Source organism: Pipistrellus hanaki (genome assembly GCF_964339955.1).
Source record: "Pipistrellus hanaki genome assembly, chromosome: 2".
In the NCBI taxonomy this organism is placed as follows: domain Eukaryota; kingdom Metazoa; phylum Chordata; class Mammalia; order Chiroptera; family Vespertilionidae; genus Pipistrellus; species Pipistrellus hanaki.
This window is the reverse complement of record NC_140504.1, coordinates 146,933,920-146,958,783: the sequence shown is the minus strand read 5'-3', so window position 1 is coordinate 146,958,783 and position 24,864 is coordinate 146,933,920. Positions and strand designations below refer to the sequence as shown.

The window sequence follows — 24,864 nt, the reverse complement described above, 5'->3', positions numbered from 1 at the left end:
CAAAAGCATATACAGGAGGTTCTGAAGGACTGTCAAATTGGGATTCACTAACAAATGTTCAACAGTTATTCAGTCTATCATACACCATCACTTATTCCTTTTCTACTGGATCATTCCCATCAGCAGACAAGCATGTAACACATGAATAGCTTTTAAAAATTAAAATGTATATGTGTATCTTAATGAATGCTAAGAATTTTAAATTTATCAAATGTTTGATTCCAAAGCTAAATACATACTTTCAACTTGTAAATACTTATGCTTATAATATAAAAAAACATCTATAATAATATTGATGAGAATGTAAAGGAGAAAACTGCTGGTTTTTTAGAGACAAGCAGGAAATACTAACTAAGGCCATATCACAAATCTATTACCACAGTCTAATAAAAAAGTATATAGTTGGTTACCAAAGAGATCAAAGAAGAAATTAAAAACATCCCGGAAACAAATGACAATGAAAACACAACAACCCAAAATTTATTGGGCACAGTGAAAGCAGTCCTGAGAGGGAAATGCATAGCCTTATGGGCCTAACTAAAAAAAAACAAGAAACACTGGTAATAAATTATCTAACTCTACAACCTAAAATTAGAAAGAGAGCAACAAGTAAAGCCCAGAGTGAGTAGAAGAAAGGAGATAATAAGGATCACAGCAGAAATAAGTGACAGAGATCAAGAAAACAATACAAAAAGATTAATAAAACCAACAGCTGATTATTTGAAAGGATAATCAAGATTGATGAATCTCTAGCCAGGCTCACCAAGAAGCAGAGAGAGAGGACCCAAATAAACAAAATTAGAAATGAAAGAGGCAAAATAACAACAGACCCCACAGAAACACAAAGGATTGTTTCACAAAAAAAAAAATACTATGAACAACTCTATTCCAACAAACTGGACAACCTAGAAGAAATGGACATATTCCTAGAAAATATGACGTTCCAAAACTCAATCAGGAAGAATCAAAAAATCTGAATAGGACAATAACTAAAACTTCCAGCACACAAAAGCCCTGGGCAAGATGGCTTCACAGGGGTGTTTTACCAAACATTCAAAGAACTAAAACCTATTCTACTCAGACTATTCCAAAAAATTCAAGAGGAAGGCACACTTTCAAGCTCTTTCTATGAAGTCAGCATTATCCTAATCCCAAAACCAGATAAAGACACTACAAAGAAAGAGAATTACAGGTTAAATTCCTGATGAACATAGATGCTAAAATCCTCAACAAAATTCTAGCAAATCAGATTCAGCATTACATTAGAAAGATCATATACCATGACTAAGTAGGATTTATTCCAGGGATGCAAGGATGGTACAATATCCACAAATCAATAAATGTGATACATCACATAACAAATTGAGAAATAAAAATCACATAGTCCTATCAACTGATGCAGAAAAAGCATTTTACAATACCCAACACCCTTTCTTGATAAAAACGCTCAGCAAAATGGGAATAGAGGAACAACACCTCAACATAACAATAGCCTTATATGACAAACCTATAGCCCACATCATACTTACTGGGCAAAAACTAAAACCATTTCACCTAAGAACAGGAACAAGACAGGGATACCCACTCTTACCATTCCTGTTAGACATAATACTGGAAGTGCTAGCAATAGCAATTAGAAGAAAAAATAAAAGGTGTCCAAGTTGGAAAAGAAGAAGTAAAGCTATCATTATTTGCAGATTACATGATATTGTACATAGAAAACCCTAAAGACTCCATCAAAAACTACTAGACTTAATAAATGAACTCAGCAATGTAGCAGGATACAAAATTAACATCCAGAAATCTAACACTTTTCTATACACCAATAATGAACTTACAGAAAGAGAAATTAAAAAAAACAATCTCATCTACCATTGCAACAAAAAAATTAAGATACCTAGGAATAAACTTAACTAAGGAGGTAAAAGACCTGTACTCAGAAAACTACAGGACACTGAAAAAAGAGATAGAGGAAGACATAAACAAGTGGAAGTCTACACTGTGTTCATGGATTAGTAGAATCAACATCATTAAAATGTCCATACTATCCAAAGCAATCTATAGATTCAATCCCATTAAAATACCAATGGCATATTTCACAGACCTATAACAAACTCTCCAAAAATTCATATGGAATAGAAAAAGACCCTGAATAGCCGCAGCATTCCTAAGAAATAACAAAATAGTAAGGATCTCAATACCAGATATCAAGCTATATTACAAAGCCACTTTTCTCAAAATTGATGTACTGGCACAAGAACAGACATAAACTGAGTGGCCAGATTATTATGATCTTTGAATCATAATAATCTGAACATTGTGTGTGTGTGTGTGTGTGTGTGTGTGTGTGTGTGTGTGTAAAAGGCCCAGTGCATGGGTGGGGGTCTGGCCAGCCTGGCCAAGGGGAGGCGATATGGGTGGTTGGCCAGCCTGCCTACTGGTCTAACTCCTGGGTCAAGGGGACAATTTGCATATTAGCCTTTTATTATATAGGATATACACTGAGTGGCCAGATTATTATGTGTTCAGAGATCATAATAATCTGGCCACTCAGTGGATAGACCAATGGAACAGAACAGAGAACCCAGAAATTAACCCAAGCCATTATGCTCAATTAATATTTGACAGTGGAGGCAACAGCATACAATGGAATCAAGACAGTCTCTTCAATAAATGGTGCTTGGAAAATTGGACAGATATATGCAAAAAAACGAAATTAGACCAGCAGCTTACACCATAAACAAAAATAAAACTCAAAATGGATAAAGGACTTAAACATAAGACAGGAAACCATAAAAATTTTAAGAGAAATCCATAGAAAACAAAATGTCAGACATATGTCATATCTTTTTACTGATACAGCTCCTAGGACAATGGAAACTAAAAAGAAAATAAACAAATGGGACTACATCAAAATAAAAAGCTTCTGTACAGCAAAAGAAGCAATCAACAAAACAACAAGAAAGCCCACTGCATGGGAGAACATATTTGCCAATGTTATCTCCAATAAAGGTTTAATCTCCAAAATTTACAAGGAACTCATACAACTTAACAAATGGAAGATAAACAATCCAATAAAAAAATGGGCAAAGAACCTAACAGACACTTTTCGAAAGAGGACATACAGAAGGCCAAGAGACATATGAAAACATGCTCTAAGTCACTAATCATCCAAGAGATGCAAATCAAAACAACAATGAGGTACTCTCTCACACCTGTCAGAATGGCTATCATCAACAAATCAACGAACAGTTAAGTGCTGGTGAGGATGGGGAGAAAAAGGAACCCTCGTGCACTGCTGGTGGGAATGCAGACTGGTACAGCCACTGTGAAAAACAATATGGAGTTTCCTCGAAAAATTAAAAATGCAACTCCCATTTGGCCCAGTAATCCCACTTCTAGGAATTTATCCCAAGAAATCAGAAACACCAATCAAAAAAGATATATGCACCCCTATGTTCACAGCAGCACGATTTACCATAGCTAAGGTTTGGAAACAGCCAAAGTGCCCATCAGCAGATGAGTGGATTAGAAAACGGTGGTACACCTACACAATGGAATACTACCCTGCTGTAAAAAAGATGGAACTCTTACCATTTGCAACAGCATGGATGGACATGGAGAGCATTATGCTAAGTGAAATAAGCCAGTCAGAGAAAGATAAGTATCATATAATCTCACTCATTTGTGGAATATAATGAACAACATAAACTGATGAAAATAGCTCCAGAGACAGATAAGCATCGAACAGATTGTCAAACCTCAGAAGGCAGACAGGGGAGGAGGGTGAGAGATTAACCAAAGGACTTGTATACATGCATAGAAACATAACCAACGAACACAGACACTAGGGGGGTGAGGGCATGTGCTGGGGGGTGGGAGTGGTCGGGGAAAGGTCAATAAAGGGAAAAGGAGACATATGTAATACTTTATTCAATAAAGAATTTTTTCAAAAGTATATCACTGGTGCATCATCAAGCATTCAACGGACACTAAATCCATTACATTTTTATTTTTTTAGTATTATCTCAAGTTTGTTCTAAAATCAACACAAAAATATACAATGCTAATTTTAAAACCCTACATACCATTACACTCTGTAGCTAAAATGATGCTGCAGTCTGCTGATGTCAGTCACACTATCCTTCATAAAATAAACTATCAAAAACATATCAACAATATGGGACTGTCTCCTCAATTACCTGCTTTGCTGTCCTATTGCCCAGCTCATCTGCTATCTTCTGCCAGCGTCGTGATTCCACTTCTTCAGGAGGGTATTTCAGGAGTAGCTGTTCAAGCTTTTTCTAAGCCAAATCCAAGATCAAGTTTAAGAAAGTTTAATACTGAATTTCTAAATAAATACATCCACATTTCATTTTAAATTATAATATTCCCTCCTCAAATTTGGGGGTTAGGCACTAGAAATCGTCATGTAAGAAAAAGTTCCCATAAAGCAACTTAAAGAACTCACGGAGAAAATGAAATTAGAGAATAAGCCTAGAGAAGCCCTTATAAAGATTTTCTATTCACTTCAATAAAAAGATAGCATGCAAAAATTAATATTTTATACATCTTGGTGATTTCCATTGACTATCTTTTCTTATAGACTACGTTGAGGTTCACCCTTATACATTTGACAAAAACATGTAAATTAATTTGATTTGGACAGAAAAAGAGACTTTCCTTCCTTTGTGTGGTCCTCCATTCAAAGATTTGATTTTAATATTCTGACCTATTCCTCAGTTCTCCCATAGTAATAAATAATAAAGATGCAAAATAATCTAGATGCCTGAAGTCAAGATTCTTAAGCTTTTAATAAACTCAGTACAGCTGAGAAGTTAATCCTCCTATGAAACAGAAATGTGTCTCCAACCTTACCCACAAACAGTCCTAGTTGCATGCCAAAACGAAACAGAACCCACTGACTGGCTTCGTCATCTCCCCTCACAACAAAACAAGAGCTCACTGAGGCACACTTGACTTGGCCCCAAGTTTTTTCTCTCCCAAAACTGCAATACAAAAGCTTTAGTCTGTCCATTTCACTACCTTTTTTACTCTTCCTCCCAAAACCAGGTACCTTCTTTAAAAATCAGCCCAAACAGGATTTCATTTATGCTCAAAATCCAAAACTCTTAAAAGATTGCAAAAAAGTATACATAAATAAGTTTAAATATTTTAAATTCATGGTGAAGAGAGATTATAAACAATAACATACACTTTATCCATATCTAATTTTAACTCTTTATAATCTACACAATTTAGAAATATCTATTACCTGTTCTTCAACAGTCCACAACTGGTTAAAGGTTTCAGGTTTGGTGTCATCACACAGACGTCCTCTTATCATCTGCATATAAAACAAGGCCTTTGTCAAGCAGAAAGGAACAAAGACCGCCCTCTGATATAGCCAAATAACAAACTATGGAACTTTTTTTTATTAATTCCAAATGTTTTAGTAAATTTACTTTTTAAACATGTATATAATGTAATATTACACATATTACTCATTTAATCCTCACAACTACTCTACAACATAGGCAATATTAATTATGTTTTATATAATCAAAAACTGCAGCTTGGAGACCTTAATAAATGACATCTGAAGTCCCACAGCCAGTAATTATTAGAGGTGGGTATGCAATCCAGGTTTCTCTTAACTTCAAGGTCATGTCCCTGCTATCTTCAGTGAAAAGACTGCTTAAATTTTAAGAATACAAATCAGCAAAAAGTCAGAATATTTTGTCTACAATTCAAATTTCCCTACTCCAATACTGTGTACTGCTTACTTGAGGACGATTGCTTGAGCCTTCTGGACCATCACTCAAAGGCAGCACAGAGTAGGAAAGGGACTCTCCATCCTTCTTAGGATCTGAAGGACTTTTTGGTCTAGCAGGTAAACCTACTAAATAAAAGACCATGAATAGGATTATTAAAGCAGGACTTTGCCAGGTATTTCTCTACTCAAATTCTTATCATGTCATTTCTTACCTTTATCAAAAACTAGCTTAACTCTCCTTGTATGTCTTTTACGATTTTTAAATTCTCTTTCAAAGTTCCCAAGACTATTGGTATATTGGTCCCATACAATCTCAGGCAATTGAACAACTCTTTGTGGGTACGGAAGCCCTATATCAGCCTGGAAAAAAAATAAAACAGTCTAAATTTAATTCAAGAAATTATCAACTATAGCCAAACTACAGATGACATCAAATCCAAATAATCATCAACTGGGCATTTGTAGTCACAATTAAAATCCAATAGCCAATGAAGTTAAGATAATGTAGTCTACACATTAAATGGTAAAGATGATAACAAGGAAAGGATGAATCGATTTAACAAAACATAAGCACTATTTTTAGAGCTCTAAAGCTGAACTGTATAGACATATTGTACATTATCACTAGCAGACTTTAAACATAAACAACAAAGCAAAAAAAGGTTGTTTATTTTAAATGTAGTCCAGTTCACCACTTATCCATAAAACAATGATTTTCACAATATATACTCTTACGACATGTAAAAAAAATTATATCCTTTTAAAAAATATATATATTTTATTGATTTTTTTATAGAAAGGGAGAGGGATAGAGAGTTAGAAACATTGATGAGAGAGAAACATCAATCATCTGCCTCCTGCACACCTCCTACTGGGGATGTGCCCGCAACCAAGTACATGCCCTTGACCAGAATAGAACCGGGTCCTTTCAGTCCCCAGGCCAACACTCTATCCACTGAGCCAAATAGGTTAGGGTGAAAATTATGATATCTTGAGAATCAAAATTATACCTTTAATTTACTTTAAATTCAGTTACTTTACCAACCACCTTTAGAGAAGTCATTCATTGTTATAATTACTATAATCAGGTGACTATGATCAATGTCTTTTAAGGGGTTTGGGTTAAACATAGGTGGATGCATTGTTGAACTCATAGAGTACTACAATTAGGATATTTTAACTTTCATTGTATGAAAAATTCACCTTTAAAAAAGCCTAAGAATTTTACTTAATAATATGCATTTAAAGTATTTTGGTATATTAATATGTCTAATATTATTTTGGTATATTAATTTAAATGCATGGAAAGCATTCTATCTTACAATAAGATGGAATTATGGATTGAAGACTGATAGATATGTGATAAAGCAAAAATAGTAAAATGATAATTGGAGACTCTAGGTGGTGGATATGTGTGTGTTACTTATACAATACCTTCAACATTTAAAACGATGAGGAAAACCATCATAAATTATAAAACTGGAAGGGCAAAATCCACTTTGTGACACAGAATTCTTAATTTTTATTTTGCTTATGACATATTACATTATCATAATAGTACCTATAAGTTTACGGTTCAACTTTAGCAAATTAGATCATCTTTTAAAGTAATGATGGTAATATTAAAGAAAGCTAACAGCCACAAATGTTCGCTGCATTCTATATATTAATATATACCACAAATTTCCTAATTTCAATAAGGAGCTTCTAGATGTCCACTAAAACAAACAGATCACATGTCAACAGCTTAATGTGGTAAACCTAGAGAATAGGCAAATTAAGTATACATGAGTAAACACAGAAAAACAAGAGTCAAACACCTAAAGTAAATCCAGTATAAACATTTCTCCCTAATAAACACATATTTTTCATGATTATTATAGTATCTGGACTTACTGTACACCTGTACGTTAAAACTGGTCTATATCACACCTGTTTCTGACATAAAATGAAAAGAAATTCAGTTCTAAATTAAACCTGAAAATGGAGAACCAGCCAATACCCAGCTGTATACAACTTTAATGAATGTGCCTAACTCTATGTTCTGTCCACCTGGAAACATGAACAAAATAAAATTAAGGTTAACAAATGTTTTATCAATATTTACAATACTACTTATTTTAGCTGGTTCCATTTTAAGTAATCATTGTAAGTACTATATCTTCTTGCAACAGCAAATCCTATATAATAAAAGCCTAATAATTATGCCAAGTGTCCGACTGTTAATTGGGCCAGTTCCTATGATGCACGGGGAACACTCCAACTGGTAGGTTAGCTTGCTGCTGACTGGGATTGGGCAAGATGGGCCAGATACACCCTGGAGCCGTCCCATGGTCCCTTCCCCTGGCACCAGTGGGAACCCTCAGCCTGGCCTGCACTCCCTCGCAATCCGGGACCGGTTGGGGGATGTCAGAGAGCTTGTTTCAGCCCGATCCCCACAGGCCAGGCTGAGGGACCTACCGGTGCACAAATCTGTACCCCGGGCCTCTAGTTTTTTAATAACAGCAGCGCAGAATCAATAAACATCTAAGTGGACACTATAAGAGGGAGGATGCAATAGGGTTCTAGAAACTTTAAAAATTTTAACAAATGCTGAAACCGGTTTGGCTCAGTGGATAGAACATCAGCCTGCTGACTGAAGGGCCCCAGGTTCAATTCCGGTCAAGGGCATTTACCTTAGTTGCAGGCACATTCCCAGTGGGAAGTGTGCAGGAGGCAACTGGTCGATGTTTCTCTCTCATTGATGTTTCTAATTCTCTGTCCCTTTCCCTTCCTCTCTGTAAAAAATCAATAAAATATATATATTTTAAAGCAGGGGTCTTCAAACTACGGCCCGCGGGCCACATGCGGCCCGCAGAGGAGTCTGATCCTGCCCGCCAGGTTTTTTGGGCAGTGAGCACAGCCGAGGTGTTACAGTAGGAATTAGTAGTTCATATAGTCCGGCCCTCCAGCTCTCTGAGGGACCGTGATCTGGCCCCCACTTTAAAAAGTTTGAGGACCCCTGTTTTAAAGTTTTAACAAATCAATATATAGATTCCATATCCATTAAGATAGTCAATGTTCTTAAAGCACATAAAGAAATGTTTGTCATGTAAATATTATAGCTAGAAAAATTCAAATAATAAATTAATAAATCTAAATGAAACAAAGTCCTCAGGGCCATTCCCTTACTACTTGGTAGATCACTTTTGTGATTCATTAAAAATGGGGAACTAATAATTATACTAAAATTGTCACACTAGCCCTTGCTGATTTGGCATCAGCCTGTGGACTTAAGGGTCCCAGGTTTGATTCTGGCCAAGGGCACATGCCCAGGTTGCAGGCTTGATCCCTAGTAGGGACCGGGCAAGAGGCAGCTGATCAATTATTCTCTTTCATCATTGATGTTTCTATCTTTCTTCTCCTCTCCCTTCCTCTCTGAAATCAATAAAGAAATATATTTAAATCAAGAGTTCAAAACTTTGGAAAACATTTAAAAAAATTGTCATACTATACCTACACAAGCCAGGTTTTTGTTTAAGGTGAAGAAGGTGATTCTTTTTCATAGTTTTTCAATTTTAATCTTGTCACACAATGCTGATTAGTATTACTGAACAATTACTGGATCCCTAATTTAAGACACATACTGTCATAAACGCATATCTAGATTATCTCCACATTTTTATATTATAGCCCTGGCCAGTGTTGCTCAGTAGTTAGAGTGTTGATCCACACATTGAAGCATCATGGATTCGATTTCCAGTCAAAGGCAGTACCTGGGTTACAGGTTCAATCCCCAAGGCCTGATAGGGGGCAACCAATCGAAGTGTCTCTCTCACTTCAATGTTTCTCCCCACTTGCTTCCACTCTTTCTAAAATTCAACAGAAAAACTATCCTCAGATAAGGATTAAAATAATAATAATAAAATAAAAATTAAAAGGTTATTATAAAAACTTGAATCACTTTCATAGGTTAACTGCTAAATATGAAAGTTCTGTTTAAAGAAAAATAGAAAATTATTAGAAAATTCTATACCAACATGCATATAAGTGCAACCAATGGACATAAAACTCTGGGGAGGGAGGGTATATATGGGAGGGAGGAGGGCAAAAAAAAAAAATCAATAAAATATATTTTTTTAAAAAAATTCTATACTAAAGTAAAGGACACTTCAAAATTAAGTAAAGTTTATACCTCTACTTTACTGACTTGGCAACCATAATATTAAAGATATTTAAAAGAGAGTTTTTGTTTTTATCACTGTTTTCTATCTCACTATTTTGAGTTAGTTACAAAAGTAAATTAAAGCTAAAGGTGTTAATAAATCCTGAAGTTTTTTTAGTGTTTTGGTTTTTTTGCCGTTTTTTTTATTTGTTTGTTTTTTAGCTAATCCTGAAATCAGGAAAGCAGAAGAAGGAAAACACTCTAAAATGGGGAAAGTAACAGGAAAAAATCATAATACTGACTAGGGAACAGGACATCAAGTTCCTATAAGAGCATCCAAATGAAATATCTAGGTATTTTCAGGAAGGCAATGTCTTGCCTTCAGTAGTATGGTTAATTACAGAAAGGGAAATAATTAAACATTTTTAAAGTATATACTGTATAAAAAAACACAAGCTTTTACCAAATAAATCTCAAGAAATGTTAAAAAGTGCTCAATATATACCTTCTTCTGGAGTTTCTCCACAAATCCAATGGGATTTTTTAGTGCTTCTTTCTGATGTCTGCTTAAACTTTCAAGATCCTGGACTGCTTGAGAACGTTGAGCCTCGAGTACAGCAATCGTCTGCAATAGTCTCTGGTAACTATAGAGACAAAGAAAAATACCTCACTAACACTTTCTAGTAACAACAATAAACAAAAACTGAGTTCAAGCCATAATCTACTATTAAGTCACACAGTCTTTTTAAAGTTACCTGAAAGAGTTTAGTAAAACATATTACTGGGAATAAATGAGGTCTTCCTGAGTTACGAAGTACCTAGTCAGAAAATATCAGTTAGAGAAAGCAAAGCCTTATTTCTCCATTAAAAAATGTATTTGACTGATTTTGAGAGAGAGAGCAAGGGAGAGAGGAAAGGAGGAGAGAGAAACATCCATTTGTTGTTCCACATATCCATGCATTCACTGGTTAATTCTTTTATGTGCCCTGATCGAGGAGTGGACCTGTAACTTTGGCCTTTGGTGTATGGGAACAATGCTCTAACGGAGCTACCTGGCCAGGGCCTCCCCCACGTTTTATTTCTTGAAGCTGAACAAGTATAGAAAATAAGAAAGTATGTGTGTGTGTGTGTGTGTGTGTGTGTGTGTGTATATATATATATATATATATATATATATATATATATATATATTATTGATTTCTTACAGAGAGGAAGGGAGAGGGATAAAGAGTCAGAAACATCAATGAGAGAGAAACATCGATCCACTGCCTCCTGCACGCCCCCCACTGGGAATGTGCCTGCAACCAAGGTACATGCCCTTGACCGGAATCAAACCTGGGATCCTTCAGTCAGCAGGCTGATGCCCTATCCACTGAGCCAAACTGGTTTTGGCAATATGAAAGTATCTTGACTTCCCAACAATCAAAGTCATCAAGAAACTGCTAAACTAAAAAAAATTAAAACCGTAAGACTTCAGCACTAGGAGGGGTCACCAAATTTAGCCCCTCTGTTGTACTCCATTGGAATAAGCAATCTGAGGCACATTTTCTTTTCCAGAATTACATAATTCAACATGATCTTGTGTGTCATGCTTTTCATTTGCTCTACTATACTGTTCTACAGGATGTTTACTTTCATATCTATTTTTAAGTATTGAATATTTTAAAAGAAAGTAGGCCATTACAATATTTTTTTTACTTCCCTGCCTACAAAAGTCCACTTAGCACAGCTAACAAATTTATCCACACAAATCTATTTACTATCTGTCATTATCCTGAAATCTCATTATGTTACATGTATACTAATTAATTTCCTCCCTCCCCCTCTCTCTACCTCTAGTTCAAATTGTCTTGCTTTTCAGATTAAGGTCTAATTTCACATACAGATACACATATGTAAACGTGTTGACCCAAAACCCTGAATACTCAAATACATTTTGCAAAAAGAATTAAGAACAAGTCACCCTAAGTTCACTTCCAAATAAGTGGCTAATCCCTAGATGGTTTGGCTCAGTGGACAAAGCATTGGCCTTCAGATTGAAGGTTCCAGGTTTAATTTGGGTCAAGGGCACATGTCCAAGTTGCAGGCTCAATCAGTAGGGGGCATGCAGGACGCAGCCTATTAATTATTCTCTCTCATCACTGATGTTTCTATCTCTTTCTCCTTCTCCCTTCCTCTCTGAAATCAATAAGAATATATTTTAAAAATAGTAAGTGGTTAAGACCTTAAACTATTAATGAGGCACAATTTTTTATGGTCTCAATTACATTTCATTTTGTTTCCCACTAGACTGTGAACTTCACAATGGCAAACACATCTTAAAAGTCCACTAATTATTAATCTAGTGTGCAGCGTACTCCCCAGCATATAGATTTGCAATAAATACTTTTTAAATATATTTATATACTAGAGGCCCAGTACACAAAAATCATGGGGGCCGTACCTTCAGCCCGGCCTGCACCCTCTCCAATTAGGGACCCTGTGGGATCGGGCCTAAACCGGCAGTCAGACATCCCTCCCGCAAACCGGAACTGCTGGCTCTGAACCACTCACTTGCCTGCCGGCCTGATCGCCCCTAACCACCTCTGCCTACCCAACCTGATCGCCCCCTAACTGCTCTCCTGCAGTCTGATCACCCCTAACTGCCCTCCCCTGCCAGCCTGATCACCCCTAACCGCTTCTGTCTCGGACCCCCGACACTGTGGCTTTGTCCGGAACGATATCCAGTCTAATTAGCATATTACCCTTTTATCAGTATAGAAGATATACTAGAGGCCTGGTGCACAAAATTCGTGCACTGCGGGAGAGGGGGCCCCTCAGCCCGGAGTGCAGGCCAGGCTGAGGGGCTGCACAGGTGCAGGATCAGGGCCAGGGAGAGGCGCAGGAGGTTGGCCGGCCAGGGAGGGACCACAGGAGGGCTCCAGGGCATGTCTGGCCCATCTCGCTCAGTTCTGATTGGCCAGACCCCAGCAGCAAAATAATCCACCATCAGAGTGTCTGCCTCGTGATGGTCAGTGCTCATCACAGTAAGCGGATGAGCAGCCTTAGCATATCATTAGCATATTACACTGATTGGTTGAATGGCCAATTGGATACTTAGCATATTAGGCTTTTATTATATAGGCTTTTTTAATGGATTTCAGAGAGGAAGAGAGAGGGAGAAAGAGATAGAAATCTCAATGATGAGAGGGAATCATCATTGATCGGCTGCCTCCTGCATGACCCCTTCTGGGGATCAAACCCCCAACCTGGGCATATGCCCTTACTGGGAATGAAACTGTGACCTCCTGGTTCACGGGTCCATGCTCAACCACTGAGCTGCACCAGGCGATATTTTTTGAATGGACAAATGAATGAACAGATTAGTCAATGCAGTAAAAAATATACTGAATCTTTTAAGTTCAGAAGTAAGAAAACTAGCAGAAATTTCAAGGATTAAAAAGAAAAACAACAAAAAAGATGCAATTCACAAACACAGCATAATTACAACATTATATCATAACACTTTCTCAGCTCCCTGCCTAAACACATTTTATTCTTGTTCTCAAGTCCCCTATTAACTAATCCTTGGTGAAGTGTTTAATAATTAAGGTAAAAATGGCTAGGAGTAAGACTCCTCTCAAGCTAGATACTTCATTTAAAAGTTGGAACGGAGTTGGAAATTAAGGGCAGTACTAAGTCACTACAGAGATTGTCTAAACTCACTTTTCACTAAGTCTCTGTTTGCTTTGAGGTGAATGGAGCATACAAACCTGCCTGTGCTGGCTGTTTTGTTTCTACCAAGCAGGCTCACTCAGGCTCAATCTGAGGAACCTATCCTCTGTATCATATTCTTAACTGTCATATCTCACCTCTAGAATTCCCATCTTGCTAATTAAATAACTATAGGCTTGTCATAGTATCTCTATAATACATGGACTCCTGTTTTAAATAGGAGTTATACATTTCTGTATCATCAATATAAAAATGATTGAGACCTGAAATGGGGGGGGGGGGGGAGGAGAAGGGGAGAGGCTAGGCGAAGGGGATAATGGGGGTGGGGATGGGAAGCATCTGTAATACTCTCTACAATAAAAAATATATATGTCCTAACTGGTTTGGCTCCATGGATAGAGCATCATCCTGTAGACTAAAGGATCCCAGGTTTGTTTATGTTTATATATATATATATATATATATATATGAAAGAAAATGGTTGTAAGTGTATAAAATTTCAGCATCAGCTGAAAGCACAGTAAACATCAGTAAGGAATAAGAATAGAGTTAGGTAAAAAATAAGTGGAGGCTTGAAAAAAGTGCTAGTCAATTACTGACATTGGGAAGAAAGGCCTATATCTGAAGCAAATAAATTTTAACAATTTTAATTGTATATAAATTATTGCAGAATAATTTTGACTTGAAAAAAATAATTCCAACAAAGATGACAAAACAAGTGTAACTTTTCATCTCTTATTTTGCTTCTCTTTAATCAAGATAAAATGATTATCAGATTGAAAGGCTTACAATAGACACTGGTAAAGACTTAAAGTTCAGAATATGTGAGAAGACTAATAAAACAGTGAATTAGTCTTCTGGCCCAGCAAATTTAATTACTTCCTAGAGTACTCAGAGATTTTACCAGTAAGATTACCATATGCATCTCTGTATAGAAATGGAAGGAATCATTAAAAACTGGGGTGACATCTAAAAAAAGTGATACATATAAATTTATTTTCAATCCCACCTACTCACTCACTTTATCTCCGAAGCAAACTATTGGATTCAGGCATCAATGAAGACAAGATTAATTTATTCAATTATTTACCAAGAGAATAAGACACTATCCTAAAAGCTGTAGTTACTATCAAGGTGAAGGAGGCATAGAGCTTAAGTATATCAGGGGAGCTACACTGAGAGAGAGAAAAGGAATTAGATAAAACTGAATGGGACAGCACTGGCCATGCTGTTGGACTTGGAGGGTGGGTATGGAGAGTCCATCATAGTAGTCTGTCTACTTTATGTATAATTTAAATTCTCTACAATTAATTAAAAAGAAAACTCCAACTGTAGTTCACATTATGGGTAATGTGACCATTCTACTCTTCCTGGACTGGTCAGATCACACCTGCTACTACTATACACAGCACTGCTTTAAGACAAACAGGTTCAAGAACAGATAAGACAGATGAGAAACAATGTAATAAGAACAAACAATAGTGTTCAACGCATTTACCAAATGTGTACCACACAGGGTGGGGCAAAGGTAGGTTTATAGTTGCTCAAATGGAAAATTATCCTACCTAATAAAAGAGTAATATGCAAATTAACCATCACTCCACTCCACCAGCCACACCCGCGAGCCACGCCCACCAGCCAATGAGAGTGAGTATGCACATAAACCCAACCAAGATGGCTACAGCCAGAGAGAGCAGGAGGGAAGCATTTCCCTGGCAACAGAAGCAGCCAGGCTTTCCACCTGCCCTTGCCGGCCTAAGCCTCCATTTAAGGCTACAAAGTTTCAATTATAGAAGGTAAACAAATCCAAATAGAAATTATGGCAGCCACACAGCGAGCAGCAGCAGCGAGCTGGAGGCTTGGTTCCGCTCCAAGCTACAAAATTTCAATTGTAGAAGGTATGGTTGCAGGCACATCCCCAGTAGGGGGTGTACAGGAGGCAGCTGATCGATGTTTCTATCTCTCGCCCTTTCTCTCTGTAAAAAAAATCAATAAAATGTATTTTTTTTTTTAAATTGTAGAAGGTAAATATATTCCAGATACCAGGGCCTCCACTTGGGTCAGTTGGGGGGGGGGGGGGGGGGAGGCACGTGGCCTGCAAACCACCACAGCCCCTCACTCAGGCTTCCCCCCGCTCCAAGGGAACCCCCACCCTGATCCAGGACACCCTTCAAGGCAAACCAGCTGGCCCCCACCCGTGCACCAGGCCTCTATCCTATCTAATAAAAGAGTAATATGCAGATTGACCATCACTCCAACACCATATGGCTGCCCCATGTGGCCAAAGATCCTGCCCCCATGTGGACACAAGATGGCCACCACAAAATGGCCAACAGGGGAGGGCAATTGGGAGGGACCAAGCCTGCAAGGGAGGGCAGTTGTGGGTGATCAGGCAAGTACGGAAGGGCACTTGGGAGGCACCAGGCCTGCAAGGGAGGGCAGTTGAAGGTGATCAACCCTGCAGGGGAGGGCAATTAGGGGTTACCAAGCTGGCAGAGGAAGGAAGTTGGGGACTGGCATGGGAGTGGTTAGGGGATGATCAGGCAGGCAGGCGAGCAGTTGGGAGCCAGCAGTCCTGGATTGTGAGGGATGTCCAACTGCCCTCAAGGGGTCCCAGATTGGAGAGGGCGCAGGCTGGGCTGAGAGACAACCACCTCTCCTGCCCCCATGCACAAATTTCATACACCTGGCCTCTAGTAATTAATAAATAGAATAAATTGTTTTGCATACTTACAACTATATACCTACTTTTGCCCCACCCAGTATTCCAGACATTGTTGTACTTTAAGTGTAATAACTTAACCCTCACAGTTTTATAAGGTGCCATTTCCTTCATTTTACAGATAAGGAAATCAAAGCACAGATTAAGTAACTTGTCAAAAATCAGACCAGCCATTTATTGTACAGATGTGATGTGAGGAATGGTTAAAGACTCTGAGAATACTTAGCCAAAAAAGGAAAACCTCCAACAGAAAATTATTTCAATCTTTACTTAACACCCAGAGATATGGGTATAAAGGGTCAAACTAGAATCAAATTATGATAACTGCACAATAATGAAAAAACAGCTTGTCTCAGTCAAAACCAATTAAAAGTTGGCAGGATAGTACCCAATCATCCACACATGTTCATATAGCTATTTAAAGGAACCTCAACCTCAAGCACTAAAAATCCCAAAATTCTTTAGTTCTAGTAGAATATATTACATTCACTTTTGATACTCATAGAACTAAGTAAAAGAATGAAATAATTATTTAAATGTATACATTTTTACATTTTTACATAAATGTAGTATATTGCAAAGTAGTTGCAAAGTAAAGTTGATCCCCAAAGCCTTTTAAAGTATTACTCTCTGGCCCTTTAAAAAAAAATCTGCTAGACCCTACTCCAGATTAAAGGATACTGAGCTATGATAACCAAATGTAATGCGTAATTTTGGGTTACAGACCACTGGGGCAGAAGCAAACGTTTCTGGGGATAAATGAAAAAATTCAGATTATGAATTATATAATTTTATTGTATCAATGCCAAGCTGCTTATTTTAAAATAAGGTATTTAAGGTTATGCAAGAGAATGTCCTTGTTTTTAGGAGCTATAGATACTGAATTATAAGGGTGGTAAGGCTACAACGTACTTATAAATTACCCAACAAAAAAGTTTCAAAGTATATGAAGTGAGGAAGAGGATAAGGGAAAAGAAAAAAAGAGAGCAAATGTTACAAAATGTTAAGCTGTTAACTGATGAATATAGCTGAAGAGCATATAAATACTTAGCATGGTATTCTTTTAGCTTTCCTAAAAGCTGAGTGATGAAGAAGCTATTTACTATACTTTGCTACTGCAAATGAGCAGCTTGATTATCCTATAGATACTAGTCTTGATTAAACACAGTGAAAAAAACTAGAAGACCCAGGTGACATGAGCATAATGTATTAGCTTAATTCCAGTGTATGAAAAGGGAAGTGAATACAGAAAAACTTACAATCATGTAAATTAACCCATGTGTTTTTACCTATGTGCATATGTGCACAAACGCATACATGTATGTATTGGTGAGCAGAAGGAAGAGAAAGAAAAACAAGACATACATAATATAATCTAATGTATGACAAAACTATGTAGTGAAATGGCTCTCAAGAATAATAATCAGGCCGTGACCAGTTTGGCTCAATGGATAGAGCGTCGGCTTGGGGACTGAAGGGTCCTGGGTTAGATTCCGGTCAAGGGCATGTACCTTGGTTGCGGGCATATCCCCAGTAGGGGGTGTGCAAGAGGCAGCTGATCGATGACTCTCTCTCATCGATGTTTCTAACTCTCTATCTTTCTCCCTTCCTCTCTGTATAAAATCAATAAAATATATTTTAAAAAAAAGAATAACAATCAGGCCATGGATTTGTTATAACAAATTTCATCCTAGCAATTTACCAGTGTAAAATAATTTATGGATAAAATGCCTCAATCTAACTATGTCACAATTTTAATCAAGTGTGATATTTGTCTTTTTTGCAAAATACTGAGCTCATTATATATGTATACATGATTGAACAATTTTGATGTGAGTAGCATACAATTTAATAATGTATCTATTTGGTGAAATAGAAACTGTATAATTGATATTTTCTCTTTCTTCATGAAGGAACTGAAACTATGTGATCTATGAATTCAATAATTCACAAATGATCACTTGCTCTCTATGAAAATAAAGAACTCATTAGAGGGTGATTAAAAAGCAGTTTATGATATTCTGTGTTAAAGAGAAAAACTAGTATCTCAGCTTCTGATATGGTCTTTCCAGATATAAAGCTCAATACTATTAAAAATAACTAAAATTGCTGAATTGAAAACAAGAAAAAAAAACATGTACTTGTTTATTTTAAAAGAATGGAAGAACCAATAATAAACTAAGATTTTGGGGGGGAGGGGGGCATAAATTGGGATAGTCAAATTGAACCCAAAACTTTGGGCTTAAGGACAGTTACTGAACCATGCAAGCTGGAGCTCAACTGCCTTTATTTCCCTTGGCCAAGGTACAGAAAACAAGGCTACCAAGGTAGGTAGTCTAATAGGAGACCCTCTTCCATCAAGCTGAAACCCTACCTACCTCTCACTTCCATCCCATAGGACAGCCGATTTGGAACTGAGGCGAAAAGCAGGTAAAAATTTCAGCCCTAAAAAGGCAGTCCTTATATGTATCTGCTGCCCAAATCTTATTATCTGGGTGGCCTAAAAAGACTAAAGCCATGACTATTGTAGTTTAAAGCGGTGCTTCTGGACTGGTTCAAACACTGCCATCCCCTGCCAAGACACTCACAGAAGCAAATGGTCTTCCATTGTAGGCCTCAAAAACAACCAATAAATAATTTTCCAAAGAAAATGAACAGCTCACATTTTTAAACTACCAAAAGCACACAAGAAAACAAGACACAAATAATAAAGAATAAAAATAAAAGACAAGCTTAAGAATAGCTATCGGGAATAAGCAGCAACAAAAATTGAGTATGTAGGAAACTACAAAGAGTGAATATGTAGCTTTGAAAAGGAAGCAAATTCCAATTTTAAAAATATAATAATTAAAATGAAAAGCTCAACAGAAACCAATTTCCAGTTCCTAAAAATGGAGACGAGGTAAATTCTGAACAAAACCTTCATTGAAGACAAGCTGGAAAAAAAAATTATTTTATATATATATATATATATATTTATTTTTTTTTTTTTTTTTTTAATGAATCAAGGAGCTAAGAGAATCATGAGGTATTAACAGGTCAAGAACCGTGAGAAGGTGGAAACCAACCTTAAAATAGTTTTGGTGGCATTTTTGCCCTGCAGCAATTTACTGATCCAGAAGAGGTGGCTGAGAGGCTAGGCCGTGCTTTAAATGGTACCGTATTTCCCTGAAAATAAGACATCCTCCGAAAATAAGACCTACTTACAGGTTTCCTTCTGAGTGAAATATAAGGCATCCCCATGAAAATAAGGCCCCCTAGGCTAAACATGAGAGATTTGGTCCACTGATTCTGAAAGAAATGGAGTCACAAGAAATTCAGGAACTGGATTGTTATGATGATGTTCCAGAAGATGATGACATGATTGTCATTGAATAAATGAGTAAATTCTTGATACTGTAGGATTCAGTTTGTCTGGTTTGTGTTGACAACTACCATACTACCATACCATATACAGGTAATAAATTTCCTTTATTTTCATTTAACAATAAATGTGTACCATATTCTTCTTCATGGAAAAATAAGACATCCCTGAAAATAAGACCTAGCGCATCTTTGGGAGCAAAAATTAATATAAGACACTGTCTTATTTATGGGGAAACAGGGTAGAAGATCAAAGCTGGGGTCCAGGACGAACCAAAGATAGAGGCTCTGGAAAATCCGCCTATGCTTTGGCCTGGGATTCTGAAGAGCTACACCCAAGGAATAAAGTAAACAGGAAGTAAATAGCCCCCTTAGAGAAGACTAGGATGCCTCAGTTTGTAATTAATTAAAAAGGCTGAAGATGTCCATATGTAGACATCCCAAACGTAAGTATATAACCTCAAGAAACTGTTGAATACACACAACATACATTTTAATAGCCTTATCATAACCCAAGTCCAGAAACAACCTAAATGATGACCTAAGCAGAATGGATAAACTGTGGTATTTGTGCAGCAATGAAAATAAGCTTACTACATCTATTTATATCAATACACTTGAATATGAAAAACAATGTATTACAACAGAGTAAAAGTAGTAGTGTGTAAAAACTGAACTAAAAATTTATTTAAAACACACACATAGGTGGTTTAACCTTATATTTATTTTATTTTCTTAATCCTCACCTAAGGATATTTTTTTCCATTGATTTCTAGGACAACGGAAGGTAAGGTGGAAAGGGAGAGAGAGAAACATCGATGTGAGACACATCGATTAGATGCCTCCAGCACATGCCTCCACATGTCAGGAAACCTGCAATGGTGTTACATGCCTTTGACCCACTGGAACCGAATCCACAATCCTTTGGTTCTGGGGCAGATGCTCTAACCATTGAGCAAGCCAGCCAGGGAGGTTTAACATTATAAAATAGCTAAGAGTAATTTTGAAACAGTAAAATAGTGGTTATCTTTGAGAAGAGGAAGAGGGAGTAACTGAGGAACTATTTACCAGGAACTTCTAGAGGGGTGTCAATATTTTATTTCATAACCTGGACTGTGGTTTACCAATTATAAACTATTTGATTTCATAATTACTCTATATCTGTATGTAAATATTTCATTACTGTCACATTCATGAGATATCACACAATTTTTTTAAGGGAGATTTTTTGAGGAAGTAAATATTACAGAGATCACTTCTACTCCTCTAGAACTTTTAGTTTCACATAAAAGACCTGGCTCAAGCCCCGCTCTACCAGTAACTACGGGACCTTATTCAAGTCATTAAAGCTTGGGTCTTAGCTTCCTCAGCTTTAAATTAACAATGGATGAGATAAATGACTGCGCAAAATGCTTTTTACCAGGTGAAACATTTTAAAACTGTAAAACACTTGTTCGACCTTGGCCACTCATTATTACAGATTCTTCCTGAGTTAAAAATGGATTCATTTTATATTGTATACATAAATAAAGCATTAAATCACTGTTTTCTTTACAAGACTTATATCTAAAACCCGAGTTTATCAGCTCTGCCCATAGTGAGAAGCATGCCACTCTTGAGAGGAAGGTACTTAAAAAGGGATTGAGTCTCTCCTATTCATGATACATTAATAGCATTTCTCTCTGAAGTTACTAACAAAAAGAAATCACCTGGGGAACTGAAAGGGGTGCAGCAGGCTGGGGGGAGTGGCTGCTGGCCGATTGGGGTGGTGGGGGCCCATCAGGGGAGGGGCCAGCCAGGGGAAGGGCTAGAGGAGGATGGCTGGCTGGTCCCGCCCCCCAATCAGGCCAGTTCCCTGGCCGCAGTGGGCATCCTAGTGACCAGACCAGTTGTTCTGGCTTTCTGGTCGCTGACTTTTTATTTTATTCAAATATATTTTATTGATTTTTTACAGAAAGGAAGAGAGAGGGATAGAGTTAGAAACATCGATGAGAGTGAGTCATCGATCAGCTGCCTCTTGCACACCCCCTACCGGGGATATGCCCGCAACCAAGGTACATGCCCTTGACCAGAATCGAACCCGGGACCTTTCAGTACGCAGACCGACGCTCTACCACTGAGCCTAACCAGTTTCTGCTGGTCGCTAACTTTTTAAATATATAGACTAGATGACCAGTGCATGAAATCGGTGCACTTGGTGGGGAGGGGGTCCCTCAGCCCAGCCAGTACCCTCTTGCCATTCGAGAGCCTTCAGGGGATGTCTGACTGACAGCACCGTGGAGAGCGGGCCTAAGGCAGCAGTCGAACATCCTTAGCGCTGTTGCAGAGGCGGAAGAGGTTCCTGCCACCACTGCTGCGCTGGCCAGCCTTGAACCTGGCTTCTGGCTGAGCAGCGCTTGCCCTGTGAGAGTGCACTAACCACCAGGGGGCAGCTACTGCGTTGACCATCTGCCCCCTCGTGTTCAGTGCACATCATAGCAATCCATCGCTCCACCATTCGGTTGATTTGCATATTATCCTTTTATTATAAAGGACATTAATTAGGACATATACACCAGTTTATTAATTATAATAAATGTATTAACGTAAGACGGTAATAGAAAAAACTGGGTAGAGGATATTTGGAAATTCTCTGGACTTCTTCATTTTTCGGTAAACCTAGTAAAAGTGTACTAAAAAATAAGGTCCATTTAAAAAAACAAACAAAACAAGAGTTTTATAGTTTCTTCACTGGGATAATAAAATTTTACTAACAATCCTTCAAAATTGATATGTGAAAACAATACAAATGATTTAAAACTCTTATAAGGAATCAAGGATAGGAAATCCTGACCTGAGAGTCAGGACACATGTAACAAGTGGCAAACCTTCCACAAGCTTTGAAATCTCGAACATACTCTTTTCTGGTCTAGGTTTTTACACTTATCAACTGAGAGGGATAAAAACAGCCTCTGAAGCCATTATCATCATACCAAATGTAAAGTGTTAGAATACATTACTTTAGTAGATCATAATAATAAACAAAAAATGTTGCTGTACTGCCGATTTCTAAGAGAAAGATAAAAGTCAGGTTAAATTAGATGGACAATTAGCAAAATAGCTCTGCCACTAGTACTCCTAGGAGATGACTCCCACCATTGAACCCTAAATTGATCCTAGTCACCCATTAATTAAATGACTTTTTAACTACCGTATCTTTATCCTAAATTAGAAGCAAGTGCCACGTTATGACAGGAAAGAGTGAAGACATGCCTAGGCATCCAGAGCCAGCACAGCCTCCACAGGTATGTGCCCAGTTGCTCCCTCTTCATTTTCTCTCGGCAATCACAACTGATAATCAGCAGACCAAATAACTCAAAGAAGCCTTCTTTCTAGTTAGCCAAAACACTGGCTATCCCACCACCACAATAAATGAACTTGAAATAGTCAGGGATCATTCAAAATTAAATAGATGCAGAATTACACAATATAATCAGTGAAGATGGTCTATAAATAGTATGATTTATAGACCATCCTCACAGAATTTCATATTATGGTGATTAAAAAAATGATACAGGAGAGAAAAATCCACAAAATATTCAGAATCTTTAAAAAGTTTGGCAATGATTAAATCAATGTGGAGAAACTATATCATGTACACAGCAAATTTGGCACCTAGTTTCAAGAAATTCACAGCCTAAGAAACAAGATGGCTAGAGTTGGTCTGAAATTTTTCGGGCCCAAATTTATGAATCACATTTAGTTCAGGTTAGTGAAAGATGAAAGAACATCAGTTGCTTTATTTATAACTAGAGGCCAAGTGCACAAAATTGTGAACAGATGGGCTCCCTCGGCCTGGCGTGTGATGGGGGCTGATCAGGGCCTTCTTGCCCAGTCCAAGGCGAGGGACCATAGATCAGCCGACCATAGGTTTGCTGTGAGAGCACACTGACCACCAAGGGGCAGCACCTGCATTGAGTGTCTGCCCCCTAGCGGTCAGTGCACATCATAGCGACTGGTCCTTAGGTCAACTGGTCTTAACGGTCGTTTAGGCTTTTATATATGTAGACTTCATTTTTTTAAAAAGTATATTTTATTGATTTTTTTTTTTTTTTTAGAGAGGAAGGGAAATATCGATGAGAGTTAGAAATATCGATGAGAGAAACATCAATCAAGTGCCTCCTGCACACCCCCACTGGGGATGTGCCCGCAACCAAGGTACATGCCCTTGACTGGAATCAAACCTTTCAGTCTGTAGGCTGACGCTCTATCCACTGAGCCAAACCGGTTTTGGCTAGACTTCATTTTTTGACACAAAGAACATATATTTCTCCATGTCATATTTCTATACCAAACTTGATTAAGAATCTTTTTTTCTTTTGGCCAGATTTAAAGAAACAGAGAAACATTGATGTGAGAGAGTGTTGCCTCCCATACATCGCCCAACTGGGATTGAACCTGAAACCTGAGTATGGGCCAGGGCCTGATTAAGAATCTTAATTAAAAGTAAATGTCCTTCAAAAAGAATTGCCACTGAGGTTGTTTTGCAAACTGTTAAAAAAAAAAAAAATGTGAGTTACAAATCATTTTAAGCAATGATACCTGAGTCCAGCAAAGTGAGGATCTAATATCTATTAGGGAAAGAACATTCTACTTCTTTTTGGTTTTAAAATAAAGCTTAGTATACATGTCAGCAATGATATTTCAGTTCTGGGTGGTGGACAAATGGTGGTAATGCAGGTCCAACCCTCTCTGGTTTGGTCCTGGGCAACCTGCAGTGATACACAGCTGCTGACTGCTATGAACAACATAGACTGATGAACAAGAACAGAGCCAGAGATGATGAGCCATGGGTCAGACTGTTGGACCTCAAAGGGAGGGTGGAGATAAAAGGGAGAGATCAACCAAAGGACTCATGTGCATACATATGAGCCTAACCAGTGGTCAAGGAAGGGGTTGGGGGCATGAGTGGGGAGGGGTGTGGGATTGGAATGGGGGTTTGAGGACAAATATGTGACATCTTAATCAATAAATAAATTTTAAAAATAAATAAGTAAAAATAAAATAAAGCTTAGTAAATCAATATTCGCATGCTACCTAATATAACCACTATGCAATACCTGCAAGTCACAGGCCCCCTCAAATTAACTATTTCTTCTTAATCAC

The 24,864-nt window shown here is 37.6% G+C and overlaps 1 protein-coding gene across 9 annotated transcripts in view; it reads right to left on the bottom strand.

Annotated features, from left to right (window-relative positions):
* The window catches only part of ZZZ3 (zinc finger ZZ-type containing 3), an 88,818-nt gene that overhangs the window by 13,010 nt on the left and 50,944 nt on the right, over window positions 1–24,864 (bottom strand). For 7 of the 9 annotated variants that reach the window (XM_084872134.1, XM_084872139.1, XM_084872136.1 and 4 more), the window contains 5 exons: window positions 10,426–10,564; window positions 5,989–6,136; window positions 5,787–5,902; window positions 5,276–5,347; window positions 4,203–4,304 (listed from right to left, as the gene is read on the bottom strand). In XM_084872134.1, coding sequence (XP_084728260.1) covers window positions 4,203–4,304; window positions 5,276–5,347; window positions 5,787–5,902; window positions 5,989–6,136; window positions 10,426–10,564 — 577 coding nt within the window. The remainder of the gene's footprint in view (window positions 1–4,202; window positions 4,305–5,275; window positions 5,348–5,786; window positions 5,903–5,988; window positions 6,137–10,425; window positions 10,565–24,864) is intronic. The other 2 variants (XM_084872138.1, XM_084872141.1) reach the window with 1 other exon arrangement.